At 39.1% G+C, this 26,557-nt stretch overlaps 1 protein-coding gene across 1 annotated transcript in view; it reads left to right on the top strand.

The window, feature by feature from the left end:
- Positions 1-26,348, top strand: part of KPNA3 (karyopherin subunit alpha 3) — a 60,428-nt gene extending 34,080 nt beyond the window's left edge. The window contains exons 11-17 of the mRNA XM_063115901.1: positions 2,271-2,402; positions 17,682-17,810; positions 18,799-18,903; positions 19,021-19,092; positions 19,189-19,351; positions 22,015-22,109; positions 23,817-26,348. Coding sequence (XP_062971971.1) covers positions 2,271-2,402; positions 17,682-17,810; positions 18,799-18,903; positions 19,021-19,092; positions 19,189-19,351; positions 22,015-22,109; positions 23,817-23,915 — 795 coding nt within the window. The 3' untranslated portion in view covers positions 23,916-26,348. The remainder of the gene's footprint in view (positions 1-2,270; positions 2,403-17,681; positions 17,811-18,798; positions 18,904-19,020; positions 19,093-19,188; positions 19,352-22,014; positions 22,110-23,816) is intronic.
- Positions 26,349-26,557: the final 209 nt, after the last annotated feature.

The following is a 26,557-nucleotide window of genomic DNA, read 5'->3' as shown; positions in this document are numbered from 1 at the left end:
CAAGGCAAATGTGCTCATGAGCGTTTGGCCCAAAGTGTTATGGGTTGGGCTGAAGTGCCTGGCTTTTGCCAACAAGAGATGCTACCTGCAGGTGGGCATGGGTGCCTCCCCTGTGTGTGGAGAACACAGTTGGTGGACAAGAGTGTTAGAGCAAAACAGTTCACATATGGCATGGGGTGGGGAGGGGAGACAGTCATAGCAGTTCATAGCAGTCATAGCTTGTTTTCCCTTGCTTCTCTGCTGTTGTGGCACTCCCAGTTATTGGACTGGAGTTTGGTGTTGAGTGTCTGTTTGGAGTCTCAAGGTGAGATGCCTGTTGGGGGTCTATGCAGAGAAGAGTTAGAAATATGCCCAAGTTTCCACATGTATTGTGCAGCCAGGTTGTTTGTGCAAAGTGGTCCTTTTGGTTGCAGAGTGCTCTTTCTCCATAGACTCTAAACTAAATCATTCAATGGAGGAAAAGTAAAAGCAAAGAGTTAAGAACTGAGCCATGAATTGGAGACAAAAACATATGTGACAAATCGCAAGGCAGTGGAAGCGGTACTGGATAATTTGCAGGTAAATTCAGCAGAGAAACACAGAAGGTGCAACACTAATAGCCAACATTTTTATGCTAATGCATAGAGTACAGGAAATAAACAGGATGAAATTGAGATCATAATAGAGGAAGGTAAGTATGATCTGATAGGTTTCACTGAGACTTGATGGGATCAGACTCATGGCTTATCTTACACTGAGGGGGGTGGTAGAAGAAGCAAGAACAGCTCGATGACCAACTATTATCTAGTTCCCAGTGGTGACCTCTTCCATCTCAAATGTCACCAGAAAGGCTTCTGAGGAAACATTTTGCCCTGAAGAGGGGATGGGAGAAGAGACAGATTGATCTTGAACTCAAAGGAAGAGAAACTGCAGAAGAGAAGAAAAAAAGAGGAACAGGCCCAGGAGGACAATAGATGCAGTGCAAAACTCAGTTCAGTTGCTATATTCCCATCCGTCTGAGCAACAGAACCAAGCATAACCATCCTGCTTTTTCTTTTTTTCCTTCCTTCCTCCCAGTCCCTTTCCTTGTGTCTTGTGTCTTTTTGGATTGTGAACCTGAGGGCAGGGATGGTCTGATTATTGATTCCACCTTGAATACCATTTGTTTTTGGTAGAAATCAGTAATTCTTGTAAGCTGCTCTGAGAATCATTTGCCTGAATGATTTGAATAAATAAAAATAAATAAAATTATTGGAATATAGCAATTGAGAAGTATACCTTTCTCAAAAGAAACAGACCCATAGAAAGGGGAATTGAATTGTATCATATATAAATAATGTAGAAACCTGCATGGAAAATAAATGAGGGCCAAAGTCCTATTCAAAGATTCTGGGTGAGGATAGGAGAGAGAAACAAATGTGGTATTGCTGTGGTAGTATATTAAGGACTGTGTAACCAAACTGAAGACACTTTACTTAAAGAGATTGCAAAACCTTTCAGAAGTGGGACATATTCAGCTATCCTGATAATGTCATGTTTCCTTTATCAAATGGAAAAGGCTGAGGCAGCATACCATTTGTTAAGTTTTGGGAGTGAGTAAATAAAGTATTTATTCATGCAGTGCAGTAAGGCAGTAGCTTGTAGGCTGCTAAGGTAGCTGTGAGAACCCATGGATTGTATAGACGCCAATTCAGTGACAACCTCTTGGACTGCAGCTGGTTGTCTTACAATTTAAAACAGGTGGGTGACATGCATCCCCCCCGTGTGGCCCCTTCCATTCCCACTAACCCCTACACCCCCGAAAACATTAATTGTTGGAAATCAACAAACAATTAGTAGTTGAATGAAAGTGGGTGGAGCTAGGGAAAGGGAAAGAGGGCATGCCTATTTCTCTCTCTCTCTCTCTTTCACACACACACACACCTACCTCCCAGGAGAAACACATTTGGCCCCTGAGCTTGAAGTTCCCTACCTTTGCTCTAAAGAAAATGCTTGTGTTAAGGCAGGCTAAGCATTTTTCTTCCTTTGTTGAAATTAACTTTGATTATGCTGATATTATTGCTAAAACGAATGTGTCAACATCACCATCTAGATTCGTCTAGCTGGAATTCTCTAGCGTTTCTTGAAGAGTATGAAGGAAATGCACAGAAAATACTAGAGAATAATTTAAAGAATAAACTGAATGTCTTTCACAGCATGTCATAAATTACAAGTTCTGGTGTAGAGATATTAATCTTATTCCAGTGATTACTGCAGTCTTACATTGATACATGAATGTCCCTCTTCTGTAGATCCTTGTGGACACTGTTTGGGCTTTGTCATACTTGACAGATGGCGGCAATGAACAAATACAGATGGTGATAGATTCAGGTGTTGTACCTTTTTTAGTTCCCCTTCTGAGCCATCAGGAGGTCAAAGTTCAGGTAAGATTTTTATTATATGATATTGTATGATATTATAACTGAAATCATCACTGGCATATTACCTAAACCCAATGAACTCTATTGTTGTATACAGATTCAAATGTTAAATCCACTTGTTTTCAGGCGCATGTATTACACAAGTGTTATGCAATGATTTTTAAAAGTGACTAAACCAACTGTGTGTGTGTGTCGCAGATAGAAATTAAACTGCATACGGAATTCTCAGTGCATAGTTGTTTTTTGGATTGTGCAGCTGCGGATCTACTTTGAAAATTGTTTCTATTAGAGCTTGTTGTCAAATGCTTTTTATATGTGAGAAATAAAAGCAAACCAATAAACCAATAGCATTTTAAGTATCTTGCTACTGTTCTGTTTATGTTGTTTAATCTGGCTGAGATCCAAAGAGATTCTAGTAATCCTCACCATGGGCCATGCTGGCCAGGGCTGATAGAAGTTGAAGTTAAAACACCTGGAAGGCACCAGACTGGGGGAAACTGCTGTAGATTAGTGGCAAGTGTAAGAGGAAGCTATTTCTATGTGAACATAAATGAAGTTGAGGGAGAAGTTTAAAAATGGGAATAGCTGATCATGAACACATGTCTGAATATGTCTATGTTGTTTGCAGTAAGTAGAACTTGAATATTTGCCCAGATTCTTTCCTTCTTTATCTGTCGATGTTCTCATAAGCCATGATTCCTTCCAACCTGCAGTATGGGGACAGTGAACTGCATTTGCTTTTGAATTTGTATTAGCAGGCTTATTTTTGTTAATGTTTCATACTAAATAAGAACTACATTAGAAAGAAAAGGCATTCTTCTCTTTCCATTACCTTTTCGGGGGTAGAAGATGGGGCAGGCATACTGGTGCCCTAGTGCCCTCAGGGATGCTGAGGCTGCATCCTCATTGCAGATGCTGCATTGAATACAGGCTAGACTAGATGACCTTCATGGTCACTTCCACCTCTGATTCTATCGTTGATTTCTATGAGCACCTTATTTCTACTTCTGCTGGCAGTGAACCAGGGAATGACCTATCCTAATCTGTTTCTCTCTATCGGTTTTATGTCTCTCGATTTCCCCCCCACCAGTCAGTCAGGATTCTATGGCCACCGAGCATGATCAGGCGTTGTAGGGCTGTTTTTGGAGAACCCCACCTACGGGGATTTTGTCTAAAGATGTATTGTACATCTGCAAATGCAGGGATCCTCTCAAGCCTACTGAAATATCCCTCTTGTGCATGGTTGTTGCCATTTTGGGTACTGAAATGTAGTCATTTGCCCCGGGTGATCAGAAATATAAAATAAGATTATTAAAAAAACATAGAATCATAGAATAGTAGAGTTGGAAGGGGCCTATAAAGCCATCAAGTCCACCCCCCTGCTTAATGCAGGAATCCACCTTAAAGCATACCTGACTGATGGTTGTCCAGCTGCCTCTTGAATGCCTCTAGGGTGGGAGAGCCCACAACCTCCCTATGTCATTGGTTCCATTGTTGTACTGCTATAATAGTCAGGAAGTTTTTCCTGATGTCCAGCTGGAATCTGGTTTCTTGTAACTTGAGCCCATTATTCCATGTCCTGCACTCTGAGATGATCAAGAAGAGATCCTGGTGAGGAGGAAGTGATGTCATCAAGAAAGATGGCAGAATAATCTGTAGCTCAAATCCACCACCCAGATAAGCATCCAAGATCCTAAAAATAAGCTGGTGAAAACTAAATCAGAGCACGATTCTGCAGTAGGGAATGTCTCAGGGTCCTACCAATCCTAAAGAAGATCAGTTAGAAGCTTTTTTTTTATACTTAAAAAAATAGAACTGCTAAAAGAGGCCTCTCTGACAATGGTGAAATGGGAGGGCCTAACAAGATGGCTAATGGTGGTTTTGATAACAAGTCAGAAGTAGCAGAACAAATAAAGCTACTCTGTAAGAACTGGAATGAGGCCTTTGAAAGACTCTATTGAGGAGGTAGTGGCTTAGCTAAGTGACACTTCCCCAACAGCAAACAATGCCATGGAACTGGGGCTGAAACACTAGAAGCAGATTAAAAAACTGACTTTGATGAATGAGGAGCTAAGCCAAAAGGAATCCCTGGAAAACTGAAGCAGAAGGTCTAACCTCAAAGAAGTGGCTGAGGGAAAGGAGATAATTAAATACTTAACAGAATGGCTCCTGAACACCTTCCCAGAGCTGGAGCTGTCACAGTGGGATATCAGCAGAGCTCACCATGTCTTATATCCTACGCCACAGGTTGGAGCTCCTCAGAGAGACATTATAGTCAAACTGTCAAATGAAGCACATTTTAAAAGCTGCAAGAAACAAGCCTCCCCTGTTAATAGAGGACAGTATGTTGCAACTTTCCCAAGACTTAACTCCTGAGACTTTTATCAGAAGAAAACCTTTTAAATTCTTCACTGAGCAACTCTGCAGAGCCAACATTCCTTAACGATGGGGTCATCCTGTGAAACCAATCATCTGCAAGGATGGCAACACCTAGTCTCTACTCACAAAGAAGGAAGATCTTTATTTAAAATGCTCAAGCTAAATGTTGAAGGCTTGTTAGAATCAGAGGAGCAAGAATCTGACACTTGAGGAGAAGTGGAGGAACAAGGCAGTGATACTGAATGGTCAGAACATCCCAGAAGGCAAAGGGAAAAAAGCAAAGCATCCACTGCTGGGCTCCCTCATGTTAATTAACTGTCTGATTTTGTTTTACTTGCAGATGAGGGTTATGTTGGATAAATTATTCTTTTCCACCAGCATTGCGTCTTCTCAGTGTCGTCCGGCGGAGCTTTTCCGGGTGGTTCGCGGCCTGTTACACTCTGGGCCAGGGCGAGAGATGGTGGAACCCTCGGTAGCACGCTGTGACAAATTTGCACGGCACTTTGAAGATAAAGTCGCTCAGATTCGTCATGAATTGGACACCACACTTAATGCAGCTCCACTAGTAGAGGTGTTCAGAGCGCCGTCCGGTTCAGTTTTATTGGATGAGTTTCAGTTAGTGAGGCCCGAGGATGTGGACAAGGTGCTTGGCCAAGTCCGGTCGACCACCTGTGTGCTTGACCCTTGCCCCTCATGGCTCATTACATCAAATAAGGAGGGGATCGCCGGCTGGGTCCAGGAGGTTGTAAATGCCTCCTTGAGAGAGGGAGTGGTGCCGGCCTCTTTAAAAGAGGCGGTAATTAGACCACTCCTGAAGAAGCCTAATCTGGACCCGGAGGATGTTAACAACTATAGGCCGGTGGCTAATATCCCTTTCCTGGGCAAGGTGCTTGAGCGGGTGGTTGCAGGACAACTCCAGGCACTCTTGAATGAAACGGATTATCTAGATCCATTTCAATCGGGCTTCAGGCCTGGTTTTGGAACGGAAACTGCCTTGGTCGCCCTGTGGGATGACCTCTGTCGGGAGAGAGACAGGGGGAGTGCGACCCTGTTGGTTCTCCTGGACCTCTCAGCGGCCTTCGATACCATCGACCATGGTATCCTTCTGGATAGGTTGTCTGAGCTGGGAGTTGGAGGTACTGCGTTGCAGTGGTTCCGCTCCTACTTGGATGGCCGATTCCAGAAGGTGGTGCTGGGGGATTATTGCTCTGTGCCATGGCACCTAAGCCATGGGGTTCCACAGGGCTCTATCTTATCCCCTATGCTGTTTAACATATACATGAAGCCGCTGGGGGAGGTTATCCGGAGATGTGGACTGAGGTGTCATCAATATGCGGATGATACCCAGCTCTACCTTTCCTTTTCATCAAACCCAGGTGAGGCAGTGGCTGTTCTGAACCAGTGTCTGGGCACGGTAATGGACTGGATGAGGGCTAATAAACTGAGACTCAATCCAGACAAGACGGAGGTACTATTAGCGGGTGGTTCTTCTGTCCGGCGAGGTGATGTTTGCCCTGTCCTGGACGGGGTTGCACTCCCCCTAAAGGATCGGGTCCGTAGTTTGGGGGTGCTCTTGGATCCAGAACTGTCACTTGAGGCACAGGTGAACTCAGTGGCAAAGAGCACCTTTTATCAGCTCAGGCTGATATACCAGCTGCGCCCTCATCTGGACAGAGATAGCTTAGCTACAGTTATCCATGCTCTGATAACCTCTCGTTTGGATTACTGCAATGCGTTATACGTGGGGCTGCCTTTGAAAACGGTCCGGAAACTTCAACTGGTGCAAAACAGGGCAGCAAGGTTATTAACAGGGACTGGCCGGCGAGATCACATTACGCCAGTCCTTTTACAACTTCACTGGCTGCCAGTCCAGGTCCGGGCCCAATTCAAAGTGCTGGTATTAACATTTAAAGCCCTAAACGGTTTGGGGCCAGGTTATCTGAAGGAACGCCTCCTCCCATATGTACCTACCCGGACCTTAAGATCATCTACAGGGGGCCTTCTCCATGAGCCCCTGCCAAAGGAAGTGAGGCAGGTGGCTACTAGGAGGAGGGCTTTCTCCGCTGTGGCACCCCGGTTGTGGAACGAGCTCCCCAGAGAGGTCCGCTTGGCGCCTACACTGTACTGCTTTCGTCGCCAGCTGAAGACCTTTTTATTCACTCAGTATTTTAACACTTAATTTTAACTTAAATTTAAATTTTACTGTTTTAACTCTGTATTTTAATCCTATATCAACTTTGCTGTGTGGTTTTATCCTGGTTGCGCTTTTTATACTGTATTTCGTAATTGTGTTTTAAACTGTTGGGTGTTTTACTGTGGTTTTAATTTTTGTGAACCGCCCAGAGAGCTTCGGCTATTGGGCGGTATAGAAATGTAATAAATAAAATAAAAATAAAAAATAAAATAACTGAGTACAATATTGAAGAATTTAATATACACATGCTGACATGCAATAGAAGTTGATTGACCATGTCACTCCACTTCTGAAATCTCTTCATTGGCTTCCAATTCACTTCAGAATCCAATATAAACTTCTCCTACTGACCTTCAAAGCTCTTCACTGCCTAGCTCCTGCCTATCTCTCCTCTCTCATCTCACACTATCGCCCCGCTCGGGCTCTCCGCTCCTCTGATGCCATGCTTCTCGCCTGCCCAAGGACCTCCACTTCCCTTACTCGGCTTCGTCCTTTTTCTTCTGCTGCCCCTTACGCCTGGAACGCTCTTCCAGAACACTTGAGAACTACAAACTCAATCACTGCTTTTAAGACTCAGCTCAAAACTTTTCTTTTCCCTATAGCCTTCAAATATTGAGTTTGTTCTGACTTTACACTGTTGGTTTTGCCCTACCCTGTGCCTGTTTACACTTCCCTGTGCCTGTTTGCATTCTCCTTCCCTCTTTATTGTTTACTACAACTTATTAGATTGTAAGCCTACGCGGCAGGGTCTTGCTATGTACTGTGTTATCTGTTCAGCACCATGTACATTGATGGTGCTATATAAATAAATAATAATAAATAATAATAATAATAATAATGGTCAAAGACCACATGTAAATTTACATCTTTTATTTCCACATATTCATTGAAGAATAAGAAAGGGGAACTTTGGAAGGAAAAAAAAACCCAACCTAAATTGCCTTATACTGTTTTAAATTTTGGGTTGGTGAGGTGAGGGAGTGATTTGGATTAGACTTTCCTCCATTGAATTTCCCTAAATCGCCTCATAAATACTCTTGGGGCACAGTCCGTCCCACAGGGAGGGGAGCCGTCAAATGAAAAAGGGAAACTGATCATGGTTATAGTTTAGGTTTATGTTATTACTAGTTGTTATTGGGATGCTGCCTGTATACATGCACATAATAACTGTGAGACTGAAAGTACTTTAAAGCTCATGCTAAATAATAGAATATGGCAGGTCTGAAAATATGGTAATTAAATATCAAGGGGATGGGCTTCCCAGTTAAACATAGAAGGGTACAGAAGTTGATAAAAAAGGAGAACTCAGATGTTATCTTTTTGCAAGAAACACACCATAAACAAAATCAGAAAGACTAATTGTTAAAAGGGGTAGGCATTAGGGAGTCTTTTGCTGCAGAAGGAAACTCAAAATCTGTTGGGTGTTGATAACAGTAATGAACAAATGTGAAATCACAATCTCAGATACGGTGTCAGACACTAGAGGGCGTTATGTGTTTGCTAAAAGCACTTTTAAAAAGTCAAAAGATAACCTTAGGATGCATTTACTCACTGAATTCTGGTAAAATTCAGTTCCTGAGAGACACGTTGCAAATCTTGGAAAACTAGGGAAGGAACACAGATCTGAACAAAGTAGTAGACCTGTACAGGAGTAGAAATAGGGGGCATAAAAAGCAGGAAGATGGTAAATCAGAAATGGAGTGTGTTATTCCTGATTTTGGGCTTTGTGATGTTTGGAGATCTCTACAGCCAATAGGGATTATACCTTCTTCTCCAAGCGTCATGGCTCATACTCACGTATAGATTATATTTTAACATCAAATATGGGTGAGCTGAAGCTAAAGGAAGCCAAAATAGGATCCATAATAATATTGGATCATGCTCTGGTCTCAGCAGTGGTTCACATGGGAAACTGTGTGTATCAGTCCTATAGCTGGAAACTTTACCCTGTACTATTACAAAACCAGGAATTTTTGAATAAACCAGAAAAAAATCTCAGATTTTTTAAAAGAGAATTTGATTCCCAAAATGCCAAACAACACAATTTGGGACACCTTAAAGGCAATGATTAGAGAGCATTATATAAAAGAAATGAGCACTCTAAAAAAATAAAAGTTGCTGAAAGGAAGAAAATAGAGGCAGAGATTAAAGCTCTGGAAGATCAGCACAAGAAAACAGGTAGTCTTTGCACTCTAAAACGACTGATGACAAGTAAAAAAGCTTAATTGAAAACTCTAGATTTATATAAAATTACAATGAATTTAAATTATGGGGATCAAAAATATTATGAATTTGGCAACAAATCATCTAAACTTTTAGCAAGTTATTTCAGAAAAAAAACCATCAAAATACAAACTATTCAATTAGAGACACCAATGGCAAAAGAGTTTTTATTCCATCCCAAATCAATGAATAGTTAGCAAATACTTTAATGAACTGGACACTTCGGTTAATCCGGACAAAAATGGGGTCAAATCACTCTTAAATAAATCTTCAGTTTCTCAAATACCATTAGAGCATAAAGACTTCTAAAACAAAGAAATCACACAAGAGGAAATTCATTTAGCCATTAAAAAACTTCTTTAAAAAAGCCCCCTGGGACAGATGGCTTTACTGGTGGTTTTTATAAGACCTTTGAGTCCTTACTAACTCCATTTTTGTGGAAATTATTCAATGATATCTTGGAATACAAGCCCATCCTGGAGACATGGAAATCTCTAGGGTAATTTTATTGCCTAAACCAAATAAAGACGTAGAGGAAGTAGAAAACTACAGACTAACTTCATTGCTCAACAAAGATTATGAACTGTTTACAGGAATTTTTTTTTTAATTTTATTGAACTTAAACATACATCAATACAAACAAATAAAAACATAGTACATAAAATTACATTACCTTATAACATTTCTAATTTAGTTTTTAACATCATCATATAACATAAGTGCACCCCCACCCTGGGGATCATTCCTGTTTCCAGAATCTCATTGTTTCTTCTGGAGGTGGTTTTCCACTCCCCTTAGAAAAGACATATTCTAGGAACTGTTTCCAAATTCCCTCAAATTCATTCGTTTTTGTTATCCCTCTTCTTACTTTTACATTACATGTCAATTTATCATTAATAGCAATATCCCAAATCTCTTTATACCAATCTTCGACATGATAATCTCCTTGAACCTTTCAGTTCCTAGATATGATTAACGTTGCTGCTGTCAGCAAATTCATTATCAATTCTTTTGTTTCTTTATTACAATTTAATTTTCCATATAATGATAGCAATGCGTAGGTATCTCTTCAATCTCCATTCCAACAATTTCTTTAATCTCTTTAAACACCATTTTCCACAATTTTTGAACAAATTCACATTCCCATCACATATGTAAATACGTTCCTTTTTTTTTTTTTTGACATCCTCTCCAACAATTTGCTGAGTGCAGCTTGTTTATTTTATTTAATCTCACCAGGGTTAGATACCACCTCCATATAATCTTATAATAATTCTCTTTTATCCTCACTGACATATTTCTCAACACTCTTTGTCTCCATTTCCCTCCCAACTCTGTTGCCCTATTTGTACCTTCAAATCAGTTTCCCACACCATCTTACCCATATTTTCTGTCTCTCCCTTCCCAACCAATATTCTGTATATTTCACTCGTTAGACTTTTTATCATTTTATTTTCTCCTTTCTCAGTTTCTTTAAGATCAACTCAAATTTCGTCATTTCTCTGCACTCTCCATTATCCTTTAACCATTTCTTCATCCATTCTTCTAATTGATAGTAATTTATCCATGTTAAATTCTTCTCCTTTAATACCTCTTCTAATTCTTCTCGAGTGTTCATCCTCCTTAACCAATTTTTTAGCTTCATTATATTCCTCTCTATAAATTTTTCCCCCAACTTATCTTTTAAATTTCCTGGAAAATTTTCTAACATTATCACTGGTGTTATTGGGAAAATACTTGGAAGTAAATCCTTTTTATATACCCGCCATATTTCCAAGTGATTTTTTAAGAGGGGGTTCTCTATTTCTTCCCCCCATTTTTTATTATATTCTCTAAAAAATATATTTTCCAATTTCCATTCTTTGTCCATTCCTTTTCTATTCTCCAACCAACTTAAGTCTCCTACTCCTATCATACTTTCTACTATGTGTCTTACTATGGGCCTGGAACTTCTTCCTCTCCTTCTTCTTGCTGGGATGACAAATCACTATCCAGCCCCAGACTTCTCAGCAACTCCAATCCTTGCTCCAGCGATATTACTCTATGTTGTTTTCCATCTCGCATAAATCTCAGGAACACCGGGTAACCCCATGAGTAAGCAATACCCGCCCACTTAAGCTTTGCTATGACTGGCTTTGCACTGCTTCTCCAATTAATGGTTTGCTGACAAAGATCACTATATATTTGAACTGGTGTTTCTTGAAACTTCAACGTGGTTATTTATCTTAATTTTTTCATAAATTGCTCCTTCTTATAGTAATTCCCGAATCTAACCAGAATGTCTCTTGGCATAGCTCTTGATCTATTTCCAGCTACTCTGTGGATTCTCTCGATGTCCTGCTGTACTATGTCCATGTCTGGAACCAGCTCTTTGAACCATCCTAAAATACTCATTCTCAAATTTTCTACTTGTTCTTCTGGGAAATATTTTATTTGAATATTTCCTCGTCTTCCTTGGTCCTCCAACTGAATCAGCCTCTTCTCATGCAGATCAAATTTAATATTATGCTGAATTATCTGTTGTTCATTCAAATCCACTTGCTTTGATATTTGATTAATTTCTGTTTTAATCTCTTTCACATCTTTCTCAACTTTTGCAACTGAGGTTTGAAATGTTTCCATTTTTAAAAAAACTTCTTTAATCAATTTCATTACTTGAAGCATTGCCTCATTGTTGCTCTTAATAAACTCTTTCAAATTGTCCTGCAGCTCGTCAAGTGCTGATTTTGGCCCAGGGCCAGCTTCTGCCGCCATTTTATTGCTTTGTTGATGCCCACTACTTTGTTGAATTTCCACACCGTTTAAATCTTCCCCATTATTATTATGGCTATCAGCCTTAATCAAACTTGCAGCTGATTTGTCTGAAGGATGTGATTTATCTCTCACCCATATAGGATTCTTAGATTTATTTTTCTTTTTTGGCATTTAATCTTCCAACGCTCTTCTAATTACTGGGCGGAAGTCAATCAAATCAACAAACCACAACTTTTTGACCCTTCCTTTGCCTCAGTAAATTATTTAGTGTGATTACTTGTTTCTTCTAAGTAATGATTAGTTACAGTCTCTGCATTCCAATAACACTGTGATTTACAGTGTATGGAAGACTCCCTTTGGAGCAGCTGCGTTGTTTTCCAAAATCGAAAGTAAAAAATATATAACTCTTTTACAGCTCTCCGGGAGACATTCCAAGTTTTTCCGCATGCAGAGAAATTTCACCAATCATTATTGTAAATAGTATTCACATCTCTTGCCAATTAAGTGGAGATAATTACGCTTCTTGGCTTCCTTCTCAGGAGCTGGGAAAAACCTTACCGCTTCATTAACTGTCAGGCTCCGCCCCCCTGTTTACAGGAATTTTATTTATTTATTTATTGCATTTATATACTGCCCCATAGCTGAAGCTCTCTGGGCGGTTTACAAAATTTTGGCTTTGAGGTTAAATGAAATTGCATCTAAATATATTAAGAAAGATCAGTTTGGGTTCATCAAAGGCAGACAGATCTCTGATCCCATACAAAGACTGTTAAATGTTATCTTTCATTGTTCTCATAATAAGAATAGACCCTGCACCATCGTCTCCCTTGATATGTCAAAAGCTTTTGATAAATTGGAATGGGGGTTCATTCAGGAACTGGGGGAGGATAAGGGGCTGGGTTCAAAATTCACAAACACTTTGAAATCTTTATACTCTTCCAATTCCGCACTGGTCAGAACAATTGATTTGAATTCATCACTGATATCAGTATATTGAGGCACCAAGCAGGGGTGCCCCTTATTTGCTTTATCCATAGAACCACTGGCCAATCTTATAAGAAAGTATAACTCAGTTGAAGGAATCCAGATTAAGGGGGAAAAGATACATACTAATTTATATGAATATGATTTGGCCCTAACCATTTCAAACCCATTAAGGGACTTACAGAAAATATTGAAATCATTACTGAATATGGTAGCCTGTTGGGGCTGACAATCAATATGTATAAAAAACACCTAATATATTATCTCTGAATCTATCTAGAAACTAAAGATGAGCTCATGAAAATTACTGGTATCCCAACAAATGCCAAGAATATAAAATATTTAGGAATATATTTACCAAAGTCATTGCTTTTATATTGTATTTTATATCATGTTTTTATATCGCTTGTTTTATACTTTGAATGGTTTTAATTTTTTTGAACCACCCAGACAGCTTCAGCTATTGAGCGGTATAAAAATGCAATAAATAAATAAATAATTCAAAATGTGATCAAACTAAACTTTAAACCTTTACGTACTCAAGTTTTAGGTTATTTTAAGAACTGGGGCGGGGTGGAATTTAAAAAATCATGGTTAGGGAAAATTGCTGCTGTAAAAATGACTGTTTTGCCCAAAATTTTATATGTATTTCAGACCTTGTCTCTCTCTCTCTCTCAGTGAAATACTTGAACAGATTTTATTCATGAGAAGAAAAAGGCGAGATTATCAAAACAGATTCTCTATAAACATTCCAGACTCGGTGGTTTGGGCATTCCTGAGTTGGTGTCATATTATGATGCATATTATCTCAAACAGTTAGCTCAACCAACATGAAAACACATGGATTGGAGGCAAGGAATAATGAATTAATAGAGCTAAAAGTATTACTGTTCCAACCAGACAAATGGAAACAGTTGTAGGCAATAGATAAGCCCTTTCTGCAGGCAGCATGGAAAAGATGGCACAAGTTTCTCCCTCCTCAGTCTTCTCCTATGATTCCTTTCCCTCATCATCCATTATTTTTTGATCCAAATAAACTAGAAATGTTTCAGGGCTGGGAACAGGCTGCTCTGTATAGACTGAAAGACATTTGTGGATTTGTGCCCTAGATCTGGTGAACAACTCAGAGGTAAGCTTCAGGACAGAAACACAATTTGGTTTCACGTTTATCAGGTTTCTTCCTTTACAGCAAAGCCTCAAGTGAAAGTAGATGGCTGTTCACCCACTGACTGACTTTGAATCTATCACAGCAAAAACAAAGCTAGGCACTAAAGGGTTAGCTTCAAATCTATATAATATGCTAATTGATATTAAATATGGACCCTCTGAAGGTGTCAGAGCAGCTTGGGAAAGAGACTTGGACAAACCTATTGATAATTCTAGCTGGAACGGGATTAGATTAGTGCCCCATTTAAATCTGTTTTCCCCAAAATAAAAGAGAATATCTTTTATTATCTTTTGGGACCATGGGCTGCACTACTTGGAAGGTAGACTTCTGGCAAGGGACGGGTTGCACCTCACAAAGGCTGGAAAGAATGTGTTTGGTCACAGCATGAAGAGTTTCATCAGGAGGGCTTTAAATTAAATCCTATGGGGCAGGGAGATGCAAACTTGGAGGCAACAAAGGATGAAGGCTTATGCACCATAACAGAGAGAACAGCTCTAACAGTGCCCCCAAATACTCTTCACAGTAGAATAGGAAAGAAGCCAGACTATAAACCACATGGTCTTCGATGTCTATATAAAGGATGGGAAACAAACAGAACAAACTTGAACTCTTATTACATGAAGGCAAATACGACTTGATAGGTATAACTGAAACTTGGTGGGATGACTCCCATGAGTGGAATACAGCAATTTCCTCTGTTCTTTTTGTATCAAAAAGAACAGAGGAAATAGAAAGGGAGGTGGAGTAACACTATATGTTAAAAATACTTGTCCCTGCACAGAAATATGGGAGGATGAGCCTGGGAACCCCATCAAGAGCATTTGGATTAAAATAAATGGGGCAAGGAATAAAAGGAGCATGATAGTCGGAGTCTACTACCGACCACCCAATCAAGGAGAAGACAAGGATGAAGCTTTTGAGAAACAAATTGCCAGTGTTTCAAGGAAGTGCAATGTAGTTGTGATGGGGGAATTCAATTACCCAGTTACCTGTCAGGAGACAAATTCTCCTGGCCCTTCCAAGAAATTCCTGACTTTTGTGGCTGATAACTTTCTCCTACAGAAAGTGGAGGAAGGAACTAGAGGATGGGCTATCCTTGACAATACTGACCAATAGTGGATGAAGTGGATAAAGTGGCAGTTACAGGAATCCTGGGGGAAAGTGACCATGTCATACTTGAATTCTTGATTTAAAGGAAGCAAAAGCTGAGTGTACCCATACATGTACTCTGGATTTGAGGAAAGCTGATTTTAATAAACTCAGAACTATGATAAGTAAGGTCCCATGGCAAGTGAGCCTAATGAGAAAAGGAGTGCAGGATGGGTGGGAGTATTTAAAAAAGGAAATTTTAAAGGCACAATTACCAACAATTCCCCCAGGTGGTGTAGGACAGAACTTGACAATATTTAAGACCTGTCGTATCGGGTCGGATATATGTCTTTGAGGAATAAATCCAGTCTAATCAGTATGAATGAGGTTACCCACAACCTTATTTAATCGTTGAACTTAAATAGATGAAAAAAGTTTTTGATCCTGATTGAGTAGTGTAACTGGTTGATGGGACCCTACCTTTGTATTGTTTTTTCCAAGTTTTAGTATTACTATTATCCTGAATGTTTTCCAAGTGTCTGGGGGGTCTTCACCATGCCAAATTTTAGAGAAGAGCTGAGTAAGTTTAGGAATCAATGTTTCTTTAAAAAAAATTCAATGGCATATGATGAAGCACTTACGTCAGCTGTCTTGAACAGGTCTATTATTGAAATTGTTTATTGAAATTATTTTTAGCTGTTTGTGTTTTATTTATTTTTACATTAACATTTTTTAGACAATGTTTTATTATAATGTTACATTGTGTAATCTTGTATAATCTTCTGGTTTGTACTTTTTGTGAATTATTGTGAACTGCCCAGAGAGTTTCAGGTATTGGGAAGTAAAGAAATAATAATAATAATAATAATAATAATAATAATAATAATATAATAGCAGCAATAACAACAGCAACAAAGATGAAACATGACCACTCTCACTCGCAGAGGGGAAAAAAGGGGCACAAAAAGCACTCCATGGGAAGCACTAGAACATAATACAGAACCCACAAATAATCAAGGAATAATTGTACGAGTGGCAAAGGAAGGACGAGCAATTTCCAGAAACAAAAGGATTCCTAATAGCCATACAGAGTCAAGTTATAAGCAACCAAGAACTACCAGAAATACATCATAAAAGATAACAGTGTAACAACAGATTTATGTAAGAAACGTCATCAATTCCAAGAAACAATAGACCATGTAACAGGAGGATTTTAATTCTGGCAGGAATGGACTACATAGACAGACACAAAACAGCTGCAAAAATAATTCACCAACAACTGCCCATCAAATTCAACCTCATCAAACAATCTACACCATACTACACATACTCACCCAAAACTATCTTGGAAAATGTAGATCATAAAATATACTGGTACAGTACAATTCATATGGACAAGACAATACCTTGCAATCAACCAGACATAGCAGTTATAGACAAAAAAAAACCATACCTCATCGACATAGCAATACTGAATGACACAAATGTTGTAGAAAAAGGAAGAGGAAAAGAGAGAGAAATATACACCATTGGCCATGGAAGTTAAAGAACTATGGCAACAGGGAAAGGTCACAATTATTCCATTAGTCACATCAATCACTGGCATCATATCAAAAAACTATACAGAAACCCTTTGAAAATTGGGCCTATCAAAATACAACCACACTGACATCCAGAAAGCAGTCATACTTAAAACATGCTCAATTGTCAGGAAATTCCTGAATCAGGAAAAGAGAGCATGACTTGGCAAAGCCTGTCATGTCCATCTAGAAAAACTGCTACGAGCGAGAAAGGGTAATAATAATAATAACAACAACAACATCATCTGCTTAAAGCAGCAAACTTTTTATCTCTACAATAGAAGAGCATTAAATGTCCCATCATAGTGACATGGTTTGATAATGTGTGTGATGTTCTAATATTTGACAGAATTTCTTCTTTAAGGGCTACATGAATTTTAGTTACAAGGATGTATTTTCGAAATGTGGTTGCCTTTTATTACCTTTTACTAAAGCAAAACAGAACTGATATTCCAGGGCTAAAAGGTTGAATAGCATCTTTATTATGTAGCTGGAATAATACCTCCACTCTTCTGTCACTGTGGTTACTTTACATGCTTGTTATCTGGCTTTGACGAATGTCCCTGAGTTGGACCCCTTGAGGTGCAAGTTGGTTTCTGCTACTTTTTCTATGTATCTTCAAGGAATTATCAATCACCCTTCTCCATTGTTTGTTTGTTTGTTTTAAAAAAGAAAGTTTCAACAAGTGTGTGTGGTTAGAAGGGGGAGTCATTATGAACCATAGAATAGTAGAGCTGGAAGGAGCCTATAAAGGTATTGAGTCCAACCCCCTGCTCAGTGCAGGAATCCACCTTTAAGCAGACACCCCATTAACATTCTACATTAGATTCATGTGAACTAGCCCTACAAATGATGCATAGACCCATTAAAACCAACTAAAGACATTAATCATATAATTTCTTAAAACACAGACTGCAGCACTGAGAGCAGTTGGCAACATAGTAACTGGTACTGATGAGCAGACACAAGTTGTTCTCAATTGTGATGTCCTCTCCCATTTCCCAAATCTTCTGACACATCCAAAAGAGAAGATAAACAAGGTAACCACCTTTTTTGTGTGATATTAAAATTTTACTATAACCTATACTTTGGTTTAACAGAACAAGAAGTCTCAACTTTTGCACTGAACAGCAAACAGAATTTCTTATAATTGAAAAAGGGCTATCCCCATTCCTGCTAAGAATTTCAGAGTTTAAACTGCTCTGGTGCTATTGTCAAAATGAAAATTATATTTGAGGTCAATTCCTTTCTTCTTGACTCAGATGACAGGAGATTGTTTTGCACTGTGAAAAGCAAAATACCACTAATATGCTCAGTCCTTGCTATTGTTGGCTGGTAACATCTAACAAGAAAGGATTGGCTGGGTTCAGAGGGTTAATGCCTCCTTGTGAGAGGGGGAAATTATGAATATCCTCTCTTTGGGTAAGATGATGGATAAAACTGATTTTTCTAGACTCATTTCAGACCTGGTTTTGGCATGGAAACCACCTTTGATTAGTGGAGAGACTGGCCTAGTTGATTCTCCTGGACTTCTCGGCAACTTTTGATACCATGAACTGTGGTATTCTTCTGAGCTGGCTATGTGAATTAGGAGTCAAGTTACTGTGATATATTGGTTTCCCTCTGATTTGCATGACTAATTCCAGAGGGTAACCTTTGGGATACTTATGGGATCTCACCGTTTGTCCCCATGATAATTAAAATCTATATGAAGCCACTGAGAAAGTTTATTTTGGGTTAAGTGTCAATAGGATGCTGATGACACTCAATTCTTTTTGTCATCTAAATCGGGGACAGAAATTTATATGTCGGTTCCTAGAAGAAAGGTATCTGTGCCATGCTGGCTGGGAATGATAGGAGTTGTATTCCAACACATCTGAGGAGTACTAGATTGGGGAAGCCTGCTATAGTTCAGTGGCAAAGCACACATTCTGCACACAGAAAGTCCAAAATTCCTGGCATCTCCAATTAATATCTCTGTGTAAGGCAGCCACATATACTCACGTCCAGATTTTGTTTTGATTATAGGAAGCAGTTTGGTTCCTTTCCAATATCACTGCAGGAAATCAGCAACAAGTTCAAGCTGTAATAGATGCTGGACTTATCCCTATGATAATTCACCAACTAGCTAAGGTCAGTCAGATGCCAGAATTGGTTGTTTCTCATATATTTTTTTATAAACTAGCACAAGATCATATATCTACAGAAGTTATTTTACTAATAATACAAATCATCTTTTATACCCTTTAGGGGGACTTCGGCACACAGAAGGAAGCTGCTTGGGCAATTAGCAACTTAACAATAAGCGGTAGGAAAGATCAGGTGTGTGTGTGTGTCTTAAGTAGTCCAAGTAGTAAATTTAGAATAATTTGTAAGTAAAAAGACATGTAATTCTAAGTATCTCTTGCTGCTATTTAGGTTGAATACCTTGTGCAGCAGAACGTAATCCCACCATTCTGTAGCTTGCTCTCAGTCAAAGATTCTCAAGTTGTGCAGGTTGTTCTGGATGGGCTGAAAAACATTCTAATAATGGCTGGTGATGAAGCAAGCACAATCGCAGAAATTATAGAAGAATGTGGAGGTAAGATGTGATTTGGTAAGATATGGTGTAATAACCATGGGATTTGATTCTCCCTCCTTCCAATAAAGCTTATGATGCAACAATCGACATACTGACCTTGTTCACATGTAACAACGTCACTCAGCGGCAAATCATGGATTAACTAACCCATGAATTGTAGGGATCTGTACTATGCACCATAAGTTAGGTTTGGGTTGTTTAACCCACAATCAATCCTAGTGTCTGGGTTTGGATGTCATGGTAACAACCTACAAATGTGGCAATCATAGGTTGTTGCTGGAAACCGGAAATGGCTTGTGTTCTCACAATTAATTAACCCATGATTTGTTGCTTAACTCTGCTGTTATGTTCAAGCAGCCCCATTGTGATACTTAATCTGACAGGAAGGTGGTGATCTGGAAGTGGAATGTCATTTTTAGATCATATCCTGGTGATGGTTCCTCTCTGTAGATGTGTTGGGTGGAGGTATTACAATGGTCTGTTCCTAGAAGCTGATGGATCTGGAATTTCTGGCTGGCTTGTCTGCTGCTTCTATCAAAGCGCTGGTTCGATGTGATATGTCAATGACTTGGATGGCTAACACAATTGCTTCTAACACTAAATAAAGCTCATTTTGTCCCTCAGTATACCAGGATGTTAGGATTGTTGAGGCAGTTGGGATGAAAGCTGGAACACAACTGGCTGTAAACCCAAGATAATTCCAACTGAATACAGTTAAGAGTTAATTTAACACCTACTTTGGGTGATTATGACAATGAAGCAACATTTCACCAGCACAATGCTATCCAGCCAAGGTTTTTCCGAGTGGTGTAAGGCATTCTCTAGCTTAGCCTGGAACATGATTTTAAAGATCTCTTAGAAGCTCCCTGCAATTTTATTTTCTAAGGACTTCAGGTTTAAAATCCTTCATATCTGTCTTGACTTGAATGTCAGTAGTGTTGCAGTGTCTGGAGCACTGTGTGGTATATTTTATTGATTAAATTTCAAATATTGAGACGTGAAGACATTGACAGGAGGCTTCTACCTCTTGGATTATAAAATCTAGCATGAGAGGGTTGATTTAACTGGGTCCAGGAGATTCGTCAACTTGACAGCCTTTAAGCATTTAAAAAAGCAATAAAGACTGATCTAATCCGGCAGTCCTATCCAGTGGAATTTTAGAACGTTTTTAGGGCAAAATTCAGTTTCAGAGCTCTTGGGGGCTGCATTCCAATGGTGGGCAGGTCTAAAAGTAAGTGGCTCCAAAAATGTACCCAGCATATTGTAGCTTTAAGCTCTTACCGCCAATAACTTAGAAGAGGCATTCAACCTTTTAGAATCGGCGGGGGGACGGGGGACTGCACAAATCCTAGGAAACCTCCACCTGATTGGTGGTTGGGGGAAAGGGAGTCTGTCCAAGGGGAGGGGGCATGACCATCTGTGCGCCCCAGGCCTGAAATTCTCTGCTTCTGCTTTAATGGTTTCTGTAACTACTAGTGTAATAAAGCCCATTTCCCCATGGGCTCTAGTAGTCCTGCTCCTTCCCCGCTTTTTGCCCCTCAGTTCCCTCACCACAGAAGGGCTCATGAATAATGCAAATGTGGCTCAGACATAGTGGATCCCGCCTCTGAATTTTGCATGCAGCACGGCCGTGCTGCCTCCCTCATGCATCCCAGTTGGCCTCCTCCCCACTGGCAGTGCCCCCTTCCCCATAGCCACATGCTGTGTCCAGGGACCGCCTACTGGCAGAGAGGCTGCCCTGCCTGCTTGCTGCAGAGGAAATTAATTGCTATTAATGCTTGAGCTTTGAAAGTTTTTGAACTTTCAAAATGTTCTACAAATCTATGCTGCTCAAGCTTAGTTTAAAACAAAACTGAGCAAAATTGGTCTGGTAGCTGTTGAGTAATAAGCTTTATACTACCGTATCCTTATAAAAACATGGGTTAAGGGAAAGGGTGGGGAATTTTAACACCACGTTCCTATTTTCATAAGCATCCCCATATTTTTCACCATGTTCTGGTTGGATGCAAAATATCAAAGGATGAGTTATTTGAAATGGGCCAATGAGCTAGAGCTCGTACCGTGATTTATTGCTGCCATCCCCAACCTGTTGCTCTCATGATGATTTGGACTACAACTCCCAGCATACCTGACATTGGCCATGCTGGCTGGGGCTGATAGGAGTCAAAGACCAAAGCATCTTGAGGGGACCAGTTTGGAGAAGGCTGATTTATAGTGTAATCACAGTAATTGATTTTTGTGTTTTTGTAGTACCAATACTTGCATACTTATGTCTTGAGTTATTCTGTACTGTTACTTGTGTAATCTCGTATTATATTTGTATGGTTCCTTTTAAAGTTGATTTTTGTTCATTTAGGCTGCAATTCTAACACTCCTACTAGGGAGTAAGCCCAACTGAGTACAGTAAAACTGAGTAAACATGCAGACAGTTGTACAGTTCATCTAGGAGGTTATTGAAAGCATGTATCTCAGACTATGATAATCCTACTTTATCCACATAAACATATAGCCAAATATCTAGATTTCATTTCATACTCTTTTTAAATTTTTCCATCTCTAGTACCTGTAGGATTTGACACTAATGCATCTAAAGTCAGTATCTTAAAACATCAAGGCTTTTTAAAGTAACTACCTTTTTCTTTCTCTTGCATCTCTTCAATCAGGGCTAGAGAAAATAGAGGCATTGCAACAGCATGAGAATGAAGACATCTATAAGCTAGCATTTGAAATAATAGATCAGTATTTTTCTGGTGATGATGTAAGTACCTCCAATTGTTAAGAATATAGCTGTAGTAAGTGGCTGTTGGAAGTGTTCCGCAAGAATGTTATACGGCAATGTCAAATGTTTTGTAAAACCATCTTCTTTTTCCTGTGCATCTGAGATACTTTGAGTTTCCATTTATAGAATCATAGTAGAGTTGGAAAGGGCCTATAAGTCCAACCCCCTGCCCAATGCAGGAATCCACCTTAAAGCATACATGACAGATCACTGTCCAGCTGCCTCTTGAATGCCTCTAGTGTGGGAGAGCCCACAACCTCCCTTGGTAATTGGTTCCATAGTTTGGAAGTTTTTTCTGATGTCCAGCCGGAATCTGGCTTCCTGTAACTTGAGCCCATTATTCTGTGTCCTGCACTCTGGGAGGATCGAGAAGAGGTCCTGGCCCTCCTCTGTGTGACAACCTTTTAAGTATTTGAAGAGTGTTATCATGTCTCCCCTCAGTCTTCTTTTCTCCAGGCTAAACCTGCGCAGTTCTTTCAGTCTCTCTTCATAGGACTTTGTTTCCAGACCCCTGATCATCCTCATTGCCCTCCTCTGAACCCCCTCCAGCTTGTCTGCATCCTTCTTGAATGTGGTGCCCAGAACTGGACACAATACTCAATATTCAAGATGAGGCGTAACCACTGCCAAATATAATTCAGGCCAATATAGTGTTTGCTTTTTTTGCAGCCACATCACACTGTTGGCTCATATTCGGCTTGTGATCTATAACAATTCCAAGATCCTTCTCGCTTGTAGTATTCCTGAGCCAAGTATCCCCCATCTTGTAACTGTGTTTTTGGTTGCATTCAGTGTCACTTCTAGCTAGGTCACCTGGTATTTAGTGCACAACGCACTCCATGCCACTTGCAAAATAAAAATGTGTTCAATTTAAAACAGCAAGTACCACGTGTGAGCTTCTTGAGATGAGTTCTGCTTGTGAGACAGATGCAATCCTACACACAGTTAACAGCAAAACCAGAGGAGGGAGATTTGAGTGAAAACCTTTACAAGTGTCTTTATAATGCTATGGAACAAATACACCAACTTGCACATGCACATAGTGCCTCATTGGTGTGTCTGTAGTCATGATGGGTAATGCTAAAAAACCTCCCTCTCAATAGCTTGTGCGTGCTCTTCATTGCTATCTGCTGTTCACTTCCATAAATAGGCAAAATTGATCAGAAGAGAGGACTATCTTTGTAATAATGTTGTGCATTGCACAGTTGGCATAAAATAGCAATGTGAGTGTGTGTGCAAGGACGTGCATTTGTACACACATCCCCCATCCCCACACACACACCACAAAGGGCATGTAGGCTAAGAAGTAGTACTTCTTGTCTTGCAGCACCCTAACCTTCCTAATTTGCTGCCACTGTTGCATATAGAGTAAAAAAGTATTCATTAGAAAGAACTTAAAAAAGGCTTACTTTCCCCTCTATCTTTCTATTTTCTCTTGTGTTTGTCAGCCCAGTCTCTAGAACAAGGTTTTCCCCGCAAATATCTCACAAACCCCACAAATACCTCATACTTCACAAAACAGAAGGAAAAGCTTCAAAGTGATTTTGGGATCTAATTTCTCTGTATTAATTTGAGAAATTTGTGTGCCTTTAAGATCCAGACCTAGCTGATGTTGGGCAGGGTACTTGGTTACTTATATAGTGAAAAATTGAATTGCCATTGAATGCACTTTCTTTGCCTTTATAGATTGATGAAGACTCCAGCCTCATTCCTGAAGCCACACAGGGGGGTACTTACAATTTTGACCCAACAGCCAATCTTCAAACAAAAGAATTTAATTTTTAAGTTCATTACAATGCAGCTTGAGTGTCCCACACCAGTAAAATACACCACCAGGTCTACAGTTGGAAAAACAGGCTCCAAGCATATATTGCCTCTTTGTCTGATGATTCTAAAGCAAGTTGTATATCAGTCACTTTGCAGTTGCCAAAAGTAACTACCACAGGGACTGTAAATGCATATGCATGATCTCATAAACTATTAAGGATTTTTTTAACGGCCCCTGCTACCTTTCCTCTGTTTTTCCTAATTTTTCCGGATGCCACATGATCGCAGTTACAGTCGTTGTGGTGGCACATTGGCTTTCCACAGAAGAATAGCTTTCTTTGGGAAATAGTGCACCGTGGATCAAGACTCTTTAGTATGATGCTTACATTTTGGAAGACTTCTGTGAGGCCCAGTGTATTTTTTGAGCCTCTGCCATTATCCTTTACAAACATATTTTCATATATTTAATGTGAAAGAATAAAGAAAATGCAAGTAAAATTATTTTCATTGGTGAAACTGAAATTTTAAACAAACTTCGTAAAAGAACTTGGTAATTGATTAGTTTAAAAACTGACTACATATATCAGTAATTGTGTTCATTACTGCCTTAGAAGCTTGGGTTTGGAGGAAGAACTTCGTATTTGGACTAGTAAAACATGACCATTATACTTAATTTTTGAGAACAGCAAGCTGTGCTTGACCATTCTTCAGCCTATGTGTTCCTGCTGTTTTTGAAATAATGAAATGCTGTGCATGGTATTTTACCTGAGCTACAACCTGTTATGGACTTGAAAACTGTTTGAAGTTGAAAGCAAGAATCCTACATTAAAGAAACAAAGCTATCCCAAATAAGCATTGGTTGTCAAGAATCTTGCTTTCATCTTTCAGTAGTCAATATATTTTTGGTTTAAATTTATGATTGAATGTTGATTTATATTGGTTTAAACTGTGGAGCTTTCATGTTTACTGTAATTTAGTCTTAAAACTATTTTTTTACTTACCAGTGCTTATGATGATGTGGTTGGCAACAAACTAGCAACTTTTTAGAAGCACCATAAAAGCTTCATTCTTGGAGTATTGGAAGAATAATAGAAAAAGTAGTCTATAAACCTATTCATATAGTTAAGAAACATACTAGTTGTGTGAGGCTTTATGGAAGCCGCTACTATTTAGCATAAGCTTAATATGCGGCTCAGAATGAATAAATTTACATAAGCTGGTAACATGGAAGTAAGGGGGAAATCTTTCAGCCTGGCTTTTCAGAGGATTTGGGATTGCTGTGGGGGGAAATGAAATTTAAATGATGTAAGATGTTAAACAAACTGATATTGTTACTGTTGTTCACTGGATGTACTCTCCCAATGCCTTGATGTGAAGGGATACAAAAACATAAACTAATGTAGTTATTGGATGTGGGTTGTATTTACTGTGATGAAGATGAGGACAGATGCCATCAAAGCTTTGTTGATCAACTGTTTTTCCACTAAAGAGCAAGACATTGCAGGTGTTCATTCATTAAATATATCTGCCAAGGTGGAGCCACTTTAAAGAGTGAGTTGTCTTGTATCTTGAGGGATACAAGTATGTGTTTTAAACAGCAAGATTTTTACTTGCTAGATAATCTGTTTTAATACAGTGGTTTTGGCCTCTATTTATAGATTTTATAAATTTTAAAATCAATTTCTCTTTAAGGTGGCTCAGACTTTTCAACTCTTGTGCACATAAAATTGAGTTGAAATTCATTGTGCCTTTTTAATTTGGTAGCTGTGTCCTTTTAACAATTATAATCTAAAATGCTGAGATTATGGTGTTTTTACTAAAAATTAGACAAAATGCGAACTTAGATTTGGTCACATCAAAGCTGATTTGCAGTTGATGCGAACAAATCTCCCTAATTTTTAAACAATATGCCTATGTTCTCTGTCCTAGATATTACAAAGTAAGATGAATGATTTTCACTAGTGACGAGTTCTTTCTTGCACATCATTAAAGATGAATATAAGAAAATTGATTTAAAGCATTAACTTGCTTTTTTTTTTTGTAATCCTGTCACCTTATCAACTCTTGATTAGAATTCAACCATTTTGTAGTTAATAAAGGAAATGGAGGCTTGGAACCAAAGATCCTGCTGCACAAGGAAGGAAGACACAGTTGTTCTGAAGAAATTGCTGAGTTCTACACACACACATCAACAGCCCCTACAAAATGCCACCAGAGGGGCAGGTGACCCTCCAAAGCAGCTTTTGTGGGGCTGCAGATGGGGGCAGTTTGCAGTATTCTCTTCCACCCCACATGTACAGTTTCTTCCAATCATGCAGTGGAGTAGGATCTTTATATCTAAGCCAAAAGTATATTGCTGCACTTTTAAGTTTTCAGAAGTGTTTTAAAATTGCATTGTGTTCATTATTTTTTAACTCTCAGTTAATACATTAAAGTGTTCCTTCAAAAGAGGCATCTAAATGTGTTCCTAATTTTGTAAACGGGCTTAGGTTTTATAACCAATAAAAAGCTGCTATCAAATACTATAAATATGTAAGACCTTATTTTGAAAACTGAAAATGTTTAATCTTTAGCGGGTTGTAGGGCTATTTTTCTTCTACAACTTTTGAGTTTGAAAATGATGATGATGATGATGATTATAGCATCACAGAATAGTAGAG

This window comes from Elgaria multicarinata, chromosome 2 (assembly GCF_023053635.1).
Source record: "Elgaria multicarinata webbii isolate HBS135686 ecotype San Diego chromosome 2, rElgMul1.1.pri, whole genome shotgun sequence".
In the NCBI taxonomy this organism is placed as follows: Eukaryota; Metazoa; Chordata; class Lepidosauria; order Squamata; family Anguidae; genus Elgaria; species Elgaria multicarinata.
The sequence above is the reverse complement of the archived record's forward strand: the minus strand, read 5'-3'. Positions and strand labels throughout refer to the sequence as shown.